The sequence below is a fragment of the Brachyhypopomus gauderio genome, unplaced genomic scaffold (genome assembly GCF_052324685.1).
Source record: "Brachyhypopomus gauderio isolate BG-103 unplaced genomic scaffold, BGAUD_0.2 sc76, whole genome shotgun sequence".
Lineage (NCBI taxonomy): Eukaryota > Metazoa > Chordata > Actinopteri > Gymnotiformes > Hypopomidae > Brachyhypopomus > Brachyhypopomus gauderio.
Genome location: NW_027506897.1, coordinates 633,246 through 650,820, shown reverse-complemented (window position 1 = coordinate 650,820; position 17,575 = coordinate 633,246). Strand labels below are relative to the sequence as shown.

The following is a 17,575-nucleotide window of genomic DNA, read 5'->3' as shown; positions in this document are numbered from 1 at the left end:
TTATTACTTGAGTCAAAGTACAGATACCACTGGTCAAATGCTACTCCGATACAAGTGAAAGTTGCATGTTCAAAATCTTACTTAAGTGAAAGTACTGAAGTACTTGCTTTTAAAAATACTTAAGTATTAAAGTACACCTTCCGTCACATTTGTAAAAAAGTTATAGTTTAAAAGTATTATACATCCTACCAAATCCTCTTTGGGCATAATATTCATACAGTCTTTGATAATAATCCATAAGGCATATTCCAATGATGTACATCATTCAGGTAGTGGTAGCAGAAAAGTTTAACCTACACTTTAGTTTAAGGAACAAAAACATTTTTTAAAACCACAATTCACTGATTAGCCTAGCCTAACCTGTTTAAGCAAATTATGTTACCATATTAAAAGTCAATAATAAAATGACTGTTTTCTCTCTTTGCTAGTTAGGTATTCAGTCATCCAATACAACATTATGCTACAGTCAATATAAACAAAGACAAAGTAAAATTAGCAGTGTGGCATCTTGGTAGTCTAACCTTGCTACAACCTTTTGCAGTATGGCTAAAGCCCACCAACTCCATGCCACCCAACATGCTAACAAACTCTTTTCAAACTAGAAATCACAGCCACATTAGAATTATTGACATTAATTCTACACTGACATTAGAATGGAAATATTATTTGACAAGATTCGATTAACCCACACGGTTTCCCTTATTGATGTTTCCGTAGTTTGAATTACTTGCCAATATAATGTTAACATTATTTATAGTGATCCTAGCAGACCTAGCAGTGGAGTGAGCAGGCAAAGTCATTTCACTAACCTTACTGCAAAGCTCCTCTGACTACATAGTCACTTAACAAAACATTTAGGCTGCATACCGTAATATACTTCCTCAGGTGGGACGGTGAATTTTGGTATGCAGTGATATAGTTTGTTTTTGGCAAACAAAGCATGCATTCAAAACGATAGGAATGATTCATCCGTTCAGAAAACTGGAACATTTTGTCGAGATACGGCCATGGGTGCAAAAGAGCATGCCAGGGTTGCCAGAGACACACGCATTTGACCGTTTTCACACGCTCTCACGCCACAGTTCCGATATCTCACGCCGAAAAAAAATCTAGTTTATTTACCTCTGATCTATATCTATCAACCACCGGCGATCGCGATGTAATACTTAATTTGTGTCCATTTTTCACCGCCCCGGTAACGTTCGCCACCCCCCGATCAACAATTTACACTCGCCACCAAGTCCAGGTTCAAATCTCCCTCCAAGCGATCTTGAAAAGTTGGCAACCCTGGCATGCTCCATCACCGCCGTCTCCGCTCATGTTGCTGTTATTTAGGAAAAGAACGACTAGCGACACCGAACTTGATTTTACACCTCACAGACACATCCTTGATTGCTGATCGGCTGTCACCTGTGAAAATACTATCGGGGGAGGGGAGGAGAGTTGTGTGTGGAAGTAACGAGTAACGAGAGCTGGACAGAAATGTAGTGGAGTGATAAGTAGCCTACTGTATTTGTTATTCAACTTTAGTGAAGTGAAAGTCATAAGTATTTTTAAAAAAACCAACTTAAGTAAAGTACAAATACTCAAGAACTGTACTTAAGTACAGTACTTAAGTAAATGTACTTTGTTACTGCCCACCTCTGGAAAGGGCTGACATGATTAAAACTGCTAAAAACGTCTCTTCCGACCAAGGAAGAATGAAGAGAACTCAAGAGTTTGAAGACAGAACTCAAGACTGTAGAGAGGAGGAATAGAGGAGACTCAGCAGACAGCCCATAAGATCTCTTTAACTAACACTGACCACCAGGGGGCCTGTGAGCTGTTCTCCAGTGGGCTGGGTGACAGGTGTGGCTGATCTGTGTCTCCCTCTGGTGGCCACAAATGGCTTAGCCCGGGCTGAGTGGTTGCATGTTACAAGCAATTTTGGATCAGACATCTTTTATTAGCATAGAAACTAGACTTCCTTCAACTAAGGATTTTCATAGTCAAATCTGATTCGTCTGATATTCCCTTTAGTCGACTAATAGTCGAATCAGGTTTATTTTTATCTAGAGCACCTTAAACAGGATCACGTTCTCATTCAGGACTTTTTTCCACTTCAAAGTAAAACCTAAAACACTCAGATAAATGAATAAACATGGTAGGTTGGCTTTATTCAGCTTTTATTTATTTATTTATTTATTACATTTTTTTATGAAACGTTAGAGAACATTAACAAAAAAAAGTCATCGTCAGTGCGCATATCAAACTGTCACAGGCACTGTACAAAATTTCAAAAATATTTTAAATAAAATATGCCTGACTAAAAATATTTTTAAAAATTGCCACACAACAGCAAAAAAAAATTATAAGTAAATGTTCAAGTAACGGGGTTTAAAAAGCAAACAACAACAAAAAATGTTTATAGGCCTACTTGCCGAGATGCACCGCGACGACACGACACGACCGAAACGACAACTGAACTGTTTTTTTTTTTTTTTGCCTTACGCGTTTTTTTTTTTACTTTATTTTTATTGACGTTCCATTTCAAATGAAAAACATCTACATACATGTATATTCTCAAATACAATGAGTATGTTAATATACTCAATCTACATACATTTATATATTTAAATACAGTCAGTATGTTACAAGTAAATCAAACAGAGATGACTAAAAAGAACCAAACAAATAGACAAAAGAAAAGAACAATAACATTAACAGTTGGCCTATTTAACAATGGGTTATTTAATAGCTATGGTGTAAAGTATAGAAATTACATTGCATTCAACATTTCTGTATAATGTATCCATTTCACCCAGTTTCTTTCATATAATTCTTCCTTCAGTTTCAATTTATATGTCATCTTTTCCATCCCTTGGATTTCCTTAATAATAGTAACCCATTGCCCTTTACTCGGTATGTCCGGTTTCAACCAATTTTTTGTAATAGACTTTTTACTTGCAATGAGAAGTATTTTAACCAAATATTGGTCTTCAATAGATACAGACCCTTCCAAATGCCCAAGGTAAAGTAGCTTGAAAGTAAAAGGGACATTGTAACTTAACACCTCACACAGATCATCATGTACCTGTCGCCAAAATGGTTCTAGTCTCTTGCAACTCCAAAAAATGTGTGTGTGATGTGGTGCCTTTTCTCTACATTTTCTCCAACATTGTTGTTGCTGTGAAGTTTGTTTGTTTGTTATTTGAGGAGTGATAAAAAAGCGAATCTGATTTTTCCAAGCAAATTCCCTCCATTTATGTGATTGTGTTGTAGTTTGATGATTTTTCCACATCTCAAACCAGGTTTCATCTAGAATCTCCTCCTCCATTTCTTTCTCCCATTTAGATTTTATGTATATTGTGGAGTGTTTTCTACTTTCCAGTAGACATAGATATAGTTTTGAGATTGCTTTTGGGGTATGTCTCTGGTAAGATGTTACCAGGATTTTAATGAGAGGATGTACCTCATCTTTTTTAATCTTTTTAATGTAATAGTCCCTTGTTTGTAGATACCTAAATAGATCTTCATTTACTAGGCCAAATTTATCTTTCATTTCCTGAAAACTTACTATATTCCCCTCCTTTGTAATGGTGCACATTGCAGTTATACCTTTGTCTACCCAGTGTCTGTACGTTATGTCAGTGGATCCTGGAGTAAAATTTTTGTCATAAGCTATCCATTTTAGAAGGCTTAATCCATCATCTAATTTTAACTGTTTTACAACAGAGTGCCATATATCTAAAGTAAAAGATGTTATTGGATCCATCTCTTCCCTAACTTGAAGGGGTAGTTCCTTCTCACCAATGAATGTTTGAACAGGGCATTTATAGTTACTTATTTCTATATCCTTCCAGTGAGCTACAAAATTAGTACAGCACCAGTTCAATAATGGACGTACTTGAGCTGCAATAAAATAGTCTCTTAAGTTTGTGAGTGCGAGTCCCCCCCTGAGCTTGGGTAATTGGAGAGTGGTAAAGCGCACTCTAGGTCTTTTACCCTCCCAAATAAATCTAGATATTAATTTGTCCCACTTTGTAAACTGTATTTGTGGTACTTGTATTGGAAGTGATTGGTATAAGTATAATAGTCTGGGTTGGATATTCATCTTGACTACATTGATCCTGTCAGTTAAGTCCATAGGGTAGGTTGACCAACGTTCCATATCTGACCTTATTATACTATTGACATCGTCATAGTTTTCTTTGTATAATTCAGAAGGGTTTTTAGTTATATTTACTCCAAGATACTTGATCGAATTGGCTTCCCAGTTTAATTTATGTTCCTTGAATTCTGGTGGGGGAATGGTGTGGAACAGAAGTGCCTGTGTTTTTGACATGTTGAGTCTGTACCCAGAACAGTCACCAAATCTCTTCAAGATCTGCAACAGCCTACCAAAGTGACTAACGGGTTCGTTCAGATATATCAACACATCATCTGCAAAGAGACTAATCACATGTTTTTTATGGTTAATTTCCACTCCACTCAGTAATGTGTCTTCTCTAATCATTTGGGCTAAGGGTTCTATGTAGATGGCGAATAAGATGGGGCTTAAGCAACAGCCCTGTCTAGTTCCTCTCTCTAGTGTAAATTTGCTTGACAGCGAGCCATTGATCTTTATTCTAGCTGAGGGTTCATTATAAATAGCTTTAATGCATTGTATGCTTTTTTTTTCAAATCCAAATTTCTCCAAGGTCATATTAAGAAAGTCCCAAATTACTAAGTCAAATGCTTTCATTGCATCTAAGCTTATCAGTGCTACTGGCAACTTGTTTTTATTAATTCTATTTATTATAAGCAGTGTTCTTCTAATATTGTCTTGGGTTTGGCGCCCCCTAACGAAGCCTGTTTGGTCTTCATCTATTATGTCTGGTATAAAGGTTTGTAATCTTTGAGCTAGTATGGAGGTATATAATTTATAGTCAATATTAAGAATTGATATCGGTCTATAATTCTCACATAATTCTATATTCTTTTGAGCTTTAGGAAGTACAGTAATAATTGCTTCCTTCCATGATGGAGGTATACTATTTTCTTGTAAAATCCAATTGAATGTAGAGAGGAGAACTGGGGACAAGACCTTTTTTAATTTCTTATACCACTCGGCTGGAAAACCATCGCTACCTGGTGATTTTGATGTCTTAAGATTACCTCTTGCATTTATAATTTCATCTGTAGTTATCCCTAAGATTAACTTTTTATTTTGACTCTCGCCTATAGATGGTAGGTCCACTTTATCCAAAAAGGCGTTTATTTCTTTTTTATTAGTAGCCGTTTTCTGTGAGTAGAGATCTATATAATAATTTCTAAATACATTTTCAATTTCTTTTGATTCATATTTAAGTTGGTTTGAATTTGGGTCTTTTATCTTGTGAATCACTCTTTCTGCTTGCTGCTTGTGCAGCTTTCTTGCCAACAGTTTAGCTGCTTTTGGGCCTATTTCGTAGTAGGATTGTTTCAGATATCGTGCTTTTACTTCTACTTCTTGCTGTAAGAGTTCACTTATTTTATGTCTAGTTTCTTTCAGCTTTTGTTGCTTTTCATCATCCGGTTGTAATTTGTAGCTAATTTCTGTTGTCTTCAGTTCTGTAAGAAGGGACTTGTAATATGCCATTCTTGCTTTCTTAAGGCTGCTAGAGATTTCTATCAGTTTTCCTCTTAGGACTGCCTTAAGGGCGTCCCAAAGCATTATTGGATCTGTTTCACCATTGTCATTATCTTGAAGATAGTTTTCTATTTCTGTTTGGATCTGATTGATTATGGCCTCATTATTTAATATTCCTATATTGAGTCGCCACAAAGTTTCTCTTCTTCTGACTTGTAGACAGACTGTTAAGTATAGAGCACTGTGGTCAGATACATCAGTTACACCTATTTCACATTTTTTAATTCTATCTCTGTCTTCTTTTTGCATGAAAAAATAATCTATTCTGGAGTAAACCAAATGTGCTGCTGAGTAGTGACTATAATCTTTCTCAAGAGGGTGAAAGTCCCTCCAAACGTCAAATAGACCCATTTCCTCTAATGTATTATTTATGTGTTTTGAGATATGTGATTTGCTTCTTTTCTTACTTGTTGTGTCTAGACCATAATTAAGAATCATGTTAAAATCCCCACCACAAATACATATTCCTTCAGTTTCTAATGCTACAGTATCAAACAAAGATTTAAAGCAACCCCTATCTGCTTCTGGTGGTACATATACATTTACCAATGTTACTGTGGTCTGTTCAATTCTCCCCTTAACTATAATATACCGCCCCTCCTTATCCTTTATTTCCTTAATGCATTCAAATGCGGTTGAGTTTGATATCAAGATTGCTACGCCTCTCTGGCGTGTATTAGAATAAGAATTATAGTATGATTTTCTAAATCCAAACCTTTTCAGTTTTTCATGTTCAATTTTTGACAAGTGGGTTTCCTGTAGAAAGCATATTTGAAGCCCTTCCTTTTTCAGTTTTCTCATTACCTTAGCTCGTTTAACTGGGTTTCCTAGACCATTTACGTTCAAGGATATGATCCTCAATTCCTCAGATGTTGTGTTTATCATGGAAAATTACACTATTCTTTCTTATACATCCCCTTAGGCCAACAGTTTGACAAACATGAACTTTGTATGAACAATTGTAGAACAAATACAGAAAAATTATTAGTAGTGACTTCCATAAAAGGATGTCGACATCCCTTTTTGTAAGCCGACATCTCTTTTGTGTTGGGGGGAAAAGACCTGTCACTAGGAAAGGGCCCCCGTCTAGCATTGAGAGTCCGTCCACTGAGGAGCGACTTACTCATACTAGTGTAGATATTAATTATCTTCCCCAAGCCAACAGTCCGAAAAAAAAAATCCTTAGCCCTTTATCTTTATAGTTAAACCCAGTAATAAACATGTGAATCACACCAGATTGTGCCTAGTTTCCATTTACCGTTACTCCGTCCCTCTGTGTGCGTCGCCTCCCTCACTGATGTGTTGAAAATCTTGTAGCTTTGTTCTGGCTCGCGTCTGCCGTACTTCTGCCTTCAACGCGGTGCCAGGATGAGAGGGCTGTAGCTCGTAGTCGCTCTAGCAGGGAGTCGCCTGTCGGTTCCTTTGGTGTGATATCGACCTCTATTCCTCTCCGACGTAGCTCAGCCGCCGCCTCTTGCGCGTTGTAGGTTCTCTTTCCGCCGGCCCAGTGTATGTGCATTTTCGTGTACGGTGTCTGAAAGCGTATGCCCTGGTTTTTAAGAGCCGCTTTCACGTGCGCATAATCCTTGCGTTGTTGCAGTACACCGGCACTGTAGTCGTGATCAAAGTATACTCGACTGTCCCCTATTTTAATAACCTTCTTCTCCCATGCTTTGGACAAAACGAGCTCCTTCGTGCTGTACTGTAGAAAATTGACAATCACTGACCGCGGGGCTTTATCTGGTTTCGGTTTTGCGGTCAGCGCTCTGTGTGCTCGTTGTATTTGGAGGTCTGTAGTAATTGTGAGTTCAGCACTGAGCCATTCTTTCACAAAGTCTATAGTTTGTACTCCTTTCTCTGTATCTTCTGGAATGCCGTATATCCTTAAGTTATTTCGCCTCGACCTTGACTCCAGATCATCAAATTTCTCAATCATTCTCCGTTGTTCTCGCATTAATTCTTGGAAGACCGTGTTAGCCTCCGCGGACCACGCTTCCAACTCTTCTGTTCTAGCCTGATTAGCGTCGATTCTCTCGCTTTGCTCTTGTATATCAGTGGAGACGGTCGCGAATTTCTGATCTATATCTGCTCTCAGTTCAGACACCTCGTGTTTCACCTGAGTTGTGATGTCGTCTTTAAACGACCGTAGGTCGGCTTTCAGGTCGGTTTGGAGGGCCTGGATCTGTTCGCTGATTCCTTCCATGGTATTCCGGAGTGAGGTGATTGGGTCGTCGTCTAGCATGTTGGAATTCGCCTTAGCTTGACCAGGGTTTACTTTGGTTTTATCTGGATTAGTTTTGGATTTGTTTTTTCCACTCATTGTCCGCCTCTACACACAGTTGAAACTCTGATCTTTATGCTGTCTTCATTGAGTTTAGGCGGGTTTTAAACAGTTAGCTTGCGGGAGCTCACTGACTATGCAGCCATGTTTGTGGCAGTCATTACCGGAAGTCTGCCTTACGCGTTTTAAATGATATGCCATGCTGGTTGTTGTGTGTGAAATGAAAGATGTTGATGACATAACTTGCACTTTACTTTGTTTGATTCATCTTTATCTTTTTCAAAATACACTTTTGAAGTTTTTTTAGTAGCCAATATAATCTCTGCAGATGCTGACTATCCTGTAATAATAATAATATTATAATAATCTTTATTTGTATAGCATATTTCATACATACATGCAACTCAAAGTGCTTTACAGAATATATAAAAGGAAACAAAGATAAGACAAAAAGAAAATGTTAAAAGAAATTAAAGATAAAAAGGAAAAAAGCATAATAAAATAATGACAAATTATAAAATAATAATAATGTAATAAAATAAATATTAAAATAAGATGAAATGTAACTAAATAAAATAATGTAAAAAAAAGTAGTGGTGGGCCATTAACGGCGTTCGTTAATTTGATACTCTTATCGGGCGATATAAAAATTATCGCCGTTAATCTATTCTTAAAGTTGGGTTGGGAACTGGGTCAAAATCGGTAAGCAAACTATGATGACTTTCACCTTGATAGTTTAGCTCGGCTGTATTCCTAACCAAATTGCACAGTAGGGGCGAGAACGAGTTTTCAAACCTGTGAATTACAAATCGTTCGTGTGTTTACATGGATGTAGCCACGAAGTCGCCAGGTTTGCTTAATGGAAAATTCATTTTAGGAACGTAAAGTGTTACCGTAGCGGAGCTCGTTTTTTGCATGGTCCTAGCGCTAGATTCGTCGCTATTTAAATATTTATTTTTAACCGTTAAAACTGCAGAGGACCAAAACCGGCTTTTGAAAAAGTCCCCCCCAAATTACGTCCATGAGGTTAAATGTACTAAATGTTGGCTTACATTTCAAATATCATGTTTGGCTGAATAAACATGTTATCAACCCCTTTTAATGTACAGTATGTAGGCTTACAAATTCATGTTTAACTGAATAAACCGTTGAACACGAGTAGCCTACACTTTATTGAGTACGTTTTTTTTCTTCAAGTATCAAAGTAGAACAGCTTTCTCAAGCAGTCATTGATGCATTTTGGATACAGGAGATGAGCCCCTGGTCTAATGCACCCTCTGTATTAAGAAACCCTATCTCAAAAACTGGGTCATTACTTGGGTAGCACGCATATGAGCCATTTTAATATAGATTAATCTAGATTAATTTCAAGATTTCAGTGAGATTAATGTAGATTAAAAAAATTAATCTATGCCCACCCCTAAAAAAAGTAAAGTAAATAAGATAATAATAATCGGGAAAACTAATTAAAATAATTAGAACAGAGGTAGCTACTCACACTCACACAGAGCGCGACCTTCACTCTCACTGGTTTTCTGCGAGCTGTGTGCTCGTCAGCACACAGTTATGCATGGCCACCTGGTGCTCGACTCCCAGCCGAGGGTGAAACTCCCAATCACTCAGTTACCCTGCCTGGTAACCACCAATGGTATGGCGTTATTTCTCTGCCAATAGTCGAGAGCACATTTTTTAAGTGCGAGAACGTGATTCACGCAGCTCGCACGGATTTTCTTTGTTCTCCCGCAAAATATAAATGTGCTCTCTCATATTTACTCTGCTCTCGCTCAGATTCGCTTTGCTCCACTACAGAACCGCTCGCGCATGCTCAGATTTATCCTGCGCGCGCTCAGATTTATCCTGCTCTCGCACGAACATACTCTTCTTCCGTTTACTGGAGCGTGCGTGCGCACTCAAACCCCTCCCGCGCGCTCGCGAATCTTTTTATGCTCTCGTGCTCGGAATTCACAGAAAACAGCCAATCAGAAAGCAGTAACGGATTTTGACCAATGACATTGTTCCTGCTGCTCCGGTACTGCGATTAATTGCTTAAATATACATTATATTTACATTATATCCTGTGTTAGATGACTATAGAAAGGATATGGATTTCTGGTCAATATCCTGTGTAAACAATGTTCTGTGTTTTTTTTTACTTGTACAGGTAATAATTATACTCCTTTAACCCTACAGGTCTTGCTTAGACAGCAAGTTTTGGAGGGGTTGTTGAATAAACTGCAGAATGTTGTCAGCAATTCTGCATCTGGTCTTGACCTTGACTATCACAACTTTATTTGTACACAGTTCGTGCGAGAGCAGGATAAATCTGAGCGCGCGCAGGATAAATCTGAGCACGCGCGAGCGGTTCTGTAGTGGAGCAAAGCGAATCTGAGCGAGAGCAGAGTAAATATGAGAGAGCACATTAATATTTTGCGCGAGAACAAAGAAAATCCGTGCGAGCTGCGTGAATCACGCTCTCGCACTTAAAAAATGTGCTCTCGACTATTGGCAGAGAAATAACGTCATACAATGGTGCCACCTGTATACCCCCCCGTGGAGTTCTACTGCGAAACCTCTCTGTAGTGTGTTTAGCTCCGCTCATTTGGATTGTGCAACTGCAGGATGTGATTTATTAATGTGTAGTAAGGAAGATGCCTATTGTTAATGCGCAGACATCATTTAAAAGTATTTATTAACAGAAATTAGGATGATTTTATTTGACAAAAGGCTACATATAACGAAAACAAAGACATTTCATGTAACAACTAATGCTTAGCAGCATTAGACAAACAACACACTGTTCATACTTTATCTTCATAATAAAACACATTTGTTGAAGTATTTTACAGCCATTAGCACATACTATTTAATAATATATCAATAAAAATAATTTAGAGGAGCCTTCAGCATTTAAATGCTCATAGAAGAATTATTTGTGAGAACATTATAGTTGCCACATTTCATGACAATTGTGATTTGCACCACAATCGAAATCTGTCCTCCTCATTTACCCACCTGTGCAGTCAGAACACACACACACACACACACACACTGGTGATTACTAGGGGGCTGTGGTGCACACATGTCCAGAGCGGTGGGCAGCCCTAGCCTAGCACACAGGGAGCAGTTGGGGTTAGGTGTCTTGCTCAAGTCATGGTGTCAGGCCTGGGAATCAAACCCACGACCCTCTGGTCACAACCCACAATTCCCTAACCACCAGACCATGACCATATAGATCATTGATCTTGATGTCAAATAAATACATTTTGACTATTTACAATCAGCATATCTGAAGGTGGCATAGTTCATGTGGGTTTAGTGCAAACAAATAAAATTACTGTCATCATGTGTTTCTGTTGTTTTAGAGATGATCTCTGGATATCAGCAAAAGCTCAAATGCAATCTACTGGAGAAATATAAAAAAATTAAAGGAATTTCAGATCATGGAAGCTCAATTCTTCTGAATAAGATCTTCACAGAGCTCTACATCACAGAGGGAGGGAGTGGAGACGTCAATAATGAACATGAGGTGAGACAGATTGAGACAACATCCAGGAGACCAGCAACACAGGAGACACCCATCAAATGTAATGACCTCTTTAAAGACAAACCCATCAGAACAGTGCTGACTAAAGGAGTTGCTGGAATTGGGAAAACAGTCTCTGTGCAGAAGTTCATTCTGGACTGGGCTGAAGGAAGAGCCAATCAGGACGTCCGCTTCATATTTCCACTCCCTTTTAGGGAGCTGAATTTGATAAAGAAAGAAAAGAATCTGATGGATTTGCTTCATCACTTTTTCCCAGAAACAAAAACATTACAGTTAATAGACTGTGATGCTTATAAAGTCATTTTTATCTTTGATGGTCTGGATGAGTTTCGACTTCCTCTAGATTTCCAGAACAATGAGAGCTTATCGGACATAACGGAGTCGACCTCAGTGGATGTGCTGCTGACAAACCTCATCAAGGGGAATCTGCTTCTCTCTGCTCTCCTCTGGATAACCTCTCGACCAGCAGCAGCCAATCAGATCCCTCCTGAGTGTGTTGACCAAGTAACAGAGGTACGAGGGTTCAGTGGCCCTCAGAAAGAAGAGTACTTCAGGAAGACAATCAGTGATCAGATCCTGGCCAATAAAATCATCTCACACATGAAGTCATCAAGAAGCCTCTACATCATGTGCCACATTCCAGTCTTCTGTTCGATTGCAGCCACTGTTCTAGAGAGCATGTTGGGTAAAGCAGAGAGTGGAGAGATGCCCAAGACTCTGACTCAGATGTTCACACGCTTCCTGATCTTTAACATCAAACACAAGAACAGAAAGTACCATGGAAAAACTGACACTGATCCTCACCAGACTAGAAATATTGTTCTGGCACTGGGAAAACTGGCTTTCCAACAGCTGGAAAAGGGCAAGCTGATCTTCTATGAGGAACACCTGAGAGAGTGTGGCATCGATGTCAAAGAAGTGTCCGTGTACTCAGGAGTGTGTACCCAGATCTTCAGAAAGGAGTTTGAACTGGAGAATGTGTTCAGCTTTGTACATCTGAGTGTTCAGGAGTTTCTGGCTGCTTTATATGCATTTCTCTCTTTCATCTCCAACAACACAAATGTGTTGAAACAGAAAAAAAAAATTTTCTTTAAAAGATCAACAATGTCTGACTTCCTTAAGAACGCAGTGGACAAGGCCTTACAGAGTGAGATTGGACACCTGGACCTTTTCCTCCGCTTCCTTCTGGGTCTCTCACTGGAGTCCAATCAGACTCTCTTACGAGGTCTACTGACACAGACAGGAAGCAGCTCTCACAGCACAGAGGAAACAGTCAAGTACATCAAGGAGAAGATCAGGGAGAATCCCTCTCCAGAGAAATCCATCAATCTGTTCCACTGTCTGAATGAACTGAATGATCATTCTCTAGTGCAGGAAGTCCAAACATACCTGAACAGAGGAGGTCACAGTCGTCTCTATGGAGTCAGTCTCTCTCCTGCTCAGTGGTCAGCTCTGGTGTTTGTGTTGCTGAACTCAGAAGAGGAGCTAGATGAGTTTGTCCTGAGTAAATATGAACCATCAGAGAAATGTCTACTGAGACTGATGCCAGTGGTCACAGCATCCAGAAAAGCTGAGTGAGTATTTTTATAAACACATTACAGCACTGGGGGTTTCCCAAAAGCATCACAGAATCAGTACAAAATCATAATAAGACTTGTAACACTGTAGGGCCCCCATACTCAAATAGCGGCCCGCGGGCTGTTTTGAAAAGTGTTTTTTTTTTTTTTAGGAATCTTTTTTTTCAATCGCGCTATCCGCTCTTATTTTGAAATCGCGCACCGTGATCTCAAGACGATGCCGGGGATTGCCTTTATGGCAACAACAAACAGGTAGCAGACGCCCAAATGCGTTCACACCCCCCGTAACCGGCTCCGTCAGTGATTGAAAAAATAAATTGTGGCCCGTCATAATTTCTATTTGAGTACCCCTGCTGTAGGGAGTTTCTGTTCTGGCGTTATTGATTCCTCCCACCAACAATTAAAACAGATAAATTAGAAATAATAATGTGTTGGTGTAAGGTCATAAATATGCATAACCAATTTAATACAATTGCTGACATGATGTTATCTGAACAACATAGATTCACACACATTTCCTATAACACAAGACTGATTAGCATAACACAACTGCACATTACAACCTGTTATATGAGACAATACATGTTAGAAATGACAGAAATGCAGCATACAGAGTACAACCTGAATGTTACCTAATAGATGGACAGAAGGGGAAAGTAAGAGTGAGAGAGAGGGGAAAAAGAGAAAGAGGCTCTCAGTGGTGGAGACAGAGCTGGTTACACAGAGAGACCAGACTGTGTTCCCACTGTGAGCTCTCAGTGGTGGAGACAGAGCTGGTTACACAGAGAGACCAGACTGTGTTCCCACTGTGATCTCTCAGTGGTGGAGACAGAGCTGGTTACACAGAGAGACCAGACTGTGTTCCCACTGTGAGCTCTCAGTGGTGCAGACAGAGCTGGTTACACAGCAACACCAGACTGTGTTCCCACTGTGAGCTCTCAGTGGTGGAGACAGAGCTGGTTACACAGAGAGACCAGACTGTGTTCTCACTGTGATCTCTCAGTGGTGCAGACAGAGCTGGTTACACAGAGAGACCAGACTGTGTTCTCACTGTGAGCTCTCAGTGGTGCAGACAGAGCTGGTTACACAGAGAGACCAGACTGTGTTCCCACTGTGATCTCAGTGGTGGAGACAGAGCTGGTTACACAGAGAGACCAGACTGTGTTCCCACTGTGAGCTCAGTCGTGGAGACAGAGCTGGTTACACAGAGAGACCAGACTGTGTTCCCACTGTGAGCTCTCAGTGGTGGAGACAGAGCTGGTTACACAGAGAGACCAGACTGTGTTCCCACTGTGAGCTCTCAGTGGTGGAGACAGAGCTGGTTACACAGAGAGACCAGACTGTGTTCCCACTGTGATCTCTCAGTGGTGGAGACAGAGCTGGTTACACAGAGAGACCAGACTGTGTTCCCACTGTGAGCTCTCAGTGGTGCAGACAGAGCTGGTTACACAGCGACACCAGACTGTGTTCCCACTGTGAGCTCTCAGTGGTGGAGACAGAGCTGGTTACACAGAGAGACCAGACTGTGTTCCCACTGTGAGCTCTCAGTGGTGGAGACAGAGCTGGTTACACAGAGAGACCAGACTGTGTTCTCACTGTGAGCTCTCAGTGGTGCAGACAGAGCTGGTTACACAGAGAGACCAGACTGTGTTCTCACTGTGATCTCTCAGTGGTGGAGACAGAGCTGGTTACACAGAGAGACCAGACTGTGTTCCCACTGTGAGCTCTCAGTGGTGGAGACAGAGCTGGTTACACAGAGAGACCAGACTGTGTTCCCACTGTGAGCTCTCAGTGGTGGAGACAGAGCTGGTTACACAGAGAGACCAGACTGTGTTCCCACTGTGATCTCTCAGTGGTGGAGACAGAGCTGGTTACACAGAGAGACCAGACTGTGTTCCCACTGTGAGCTCTCAGTGGTGCAGACAGAGCTGGTTACACAGCGACACCAGACTGTGTTCCCACTGTGAGCTCTCAGTGGTGGAGACAGAGCTGGTTACACAGAGAGACCAGACTGTGTTCCCACTGTGAGCTCTCAGTGGTGGAGACAGAGCTGGTTACACAGAGAGACCAGACTGTGTTCTCACTGTGAGCTCTCAGTGGTGCAGACAGAGCTGGTTACACAGAGAGACCAGACTGTGTTCTCACTGTGATCTCTCAGTGGTGGAGACAGAGCTGGTTACACAGAGAGACCAGACTGTGTTCCCACTGTGATCTCTCAGTGATGGAGACAGAGCTGGTTACACAGAGAGACCAGACTGTGTTCCCACTGTGATCTCTCAATGGTGCAGACAGAGCTGCACTTTCTTACTGAATGTCCTAAATTTGACCCCATTATAAATGAATTCTACTGGAAGGTAATGAGCGTCTCCCCTGCGCTGCAGTGACACTGAGACAACCAGTGAAGGCAAGAAAACAGATGATGATGATTATTATTATATTTTATTATTATTAATATGCTATTATATTATTATTATATTAAATTACATTATTATTACATATTTAGAAATCATCTTGACTCTTATTTTCCTGTTTTCTTATTGATAAGTAAAATCTCTATAATGCAAATAACGCAATTTCTAGTGCTCTATTCCAACCTATAATACTATCTAGAACACTGTCTATAACACTCTCTATAATTGTGTCTATAATACTGTCTATAACACTGTCTATAATTGTGTCTATAACACTCTCTATAATTGTGTCTATAATTGTGTCTATAACACTCTATATAACACTCTCTATAATTGTGTCTATAACACTCTATAACACTCTCTATAATTGTGTCTATAACACTCTAACACTCTCTATAATTGTGTCTATAACACTGTCTATAACACTCTATAATTGTGTCTATAATTGTGTCTATAACACTCTCTATAATTGTGTCTATAACACTGTCTATAATTGTGTCTATAACACTGTCTATAATTGTGTCTATAATTGTGTCTATAACACTCTCTATAATTGTGTCTAACACTGTCTATAACACTCTCTATAATTGTGTCTATAATTGTGTCTATAACACTCTCTATAATTGTGTCTATAACACTCTCTATAATTGTGTCTATAATTGTGTCTATAACACTCTCTATAATTGTGTCTATAACACTCTCTATAATTGTGTCTATAATTGTGTCTATAACACTCTCTATAATTGTGTCTATAACACTCTCTATAATTGTCTCTATAATTGTGTCTATAACACTGTCTATAACACTCTCTATAATTGTGTCTATAATTGTGTCTATAACACTCTCTATAATTGTGTCTATAATTCTGTCTATAACACTCTCTATAATTGTGTCTATAACACTGTCTATAACACTCTCTATAATTGTGTCTATAATTGTGTCTATAACACTCTCTATAATTGTGTCTATAATTGTGTCTATAACAGTGTCTGTGCCTCGTGGGAACCATTCCCACTCTCCAGTTAGCTAAACACCTCCACACAAAAGGTCACAGACACCAGGATGGGTTCAGACCCATTTTATATACAGTGTCTATAATACTGTATAATACTGTCTATAATTGTGTCTATAATACTGTCTGTAACACTGTCTATAATTGTGTCTGTAGTGGTTATTTCTTGTCCTGTTGGCCACACCCTCCAGGTAGCAACACCTGTTCTTATCCACGTGGCCCATCCACTGCAACCAATAGGTGGAGCCACTCAAACAAAAAAGAAGAACATGTGAAAAAACAACATCCGGCCCCTAAATGTTTAGTTTACAACAAAACATTTAAATGATATAATACGAAAGGAGCCAATGAATGAGAGAAAAAAGACACACTACTTTCTAGGATCCTTCTAGGAGTAAGCAGACCTTCGTCCTGTCCTGGATGTCCCCATATACGGGGTCAGAAAGCACCCTCACTTGCCTTTACAAGAATGCAACAAGATCTATAAACTGAGGTCTGCTATTTTGATTCTCCTGAAACTCACACACAAAGGAACGCCATCTTTCTCTGAGTTTATATGGCAGCTTCATGATCAAGAGTTTCATATTTAAGGACAAATTAATTTCATGAGAATATCTCAGTTCTTCCTTTCGCATTACAGCAACTCCTTAAGAAAATCACAAAGCCTTGTAATGCTTTAAAGTTCTCTGTTTTAACATCAGGCCATTCTAATACTTTCTTTATGTAAGCAGAACATATTTTGAATTCATCACCATAATGTTCCAGTAGCAAGGATTTTGCCCTTTGATATCCTCTGTCTGGGCTCATGTGAAGACAACTCCTGACCAGAGCTTTGGGATGCCCACTTGTGTACTGATCAAGAAAATACAGCCTATATGCGCTATTATCAGTCTTTGGCTCAATCGCATTTTCAAACGCTCTGAGGAATGGCCGGTATAAACATATACACACGAATAACCGTTTTGGCTCCTACACTGTCTATAACACTGTCTATAATTGTGTATATGATACTGTCTATAATACGCCCTATAATTGTGTCTATAATACTGTCTATAATCTCTTTTCTGTTATATTTATTTTTAGGTGTTTCATATTAGTTG

General features: G+C 39.5%; 1 protein-coding gene across 4 annotated transcripts in view; it reads left to right on the top strand.

Annotated features, from left to right (window-relative positions):
* The window catches only part of LOC143491514 (NACHT, LRR and PYD domains-containing protein 3-like), a 189,672-nt gene that overhangs the window by 128,242 nt on the left and 43,855 nt on the right, over positions 1–17,575 (top strand). For 3 of the 4 annotated variants that reach the window (XM_076990599.1, XM_076990598.1, XM_076990595.1), the window contains exon 4: positions 11,294–13,049. The exons of the other annotated variant lie outside the window; for it this stretch is intronic. In XM_076990599.1, coding sequence (XP_076846714.1) covers positions 11,294–13,049 — 1,756 coding nt within the window. The remainder of the gene's footprint in view (positions 1–11,293; positions 13,050–17,575) is intronic. 4 annotated transcript variants of the gene reach the window in all.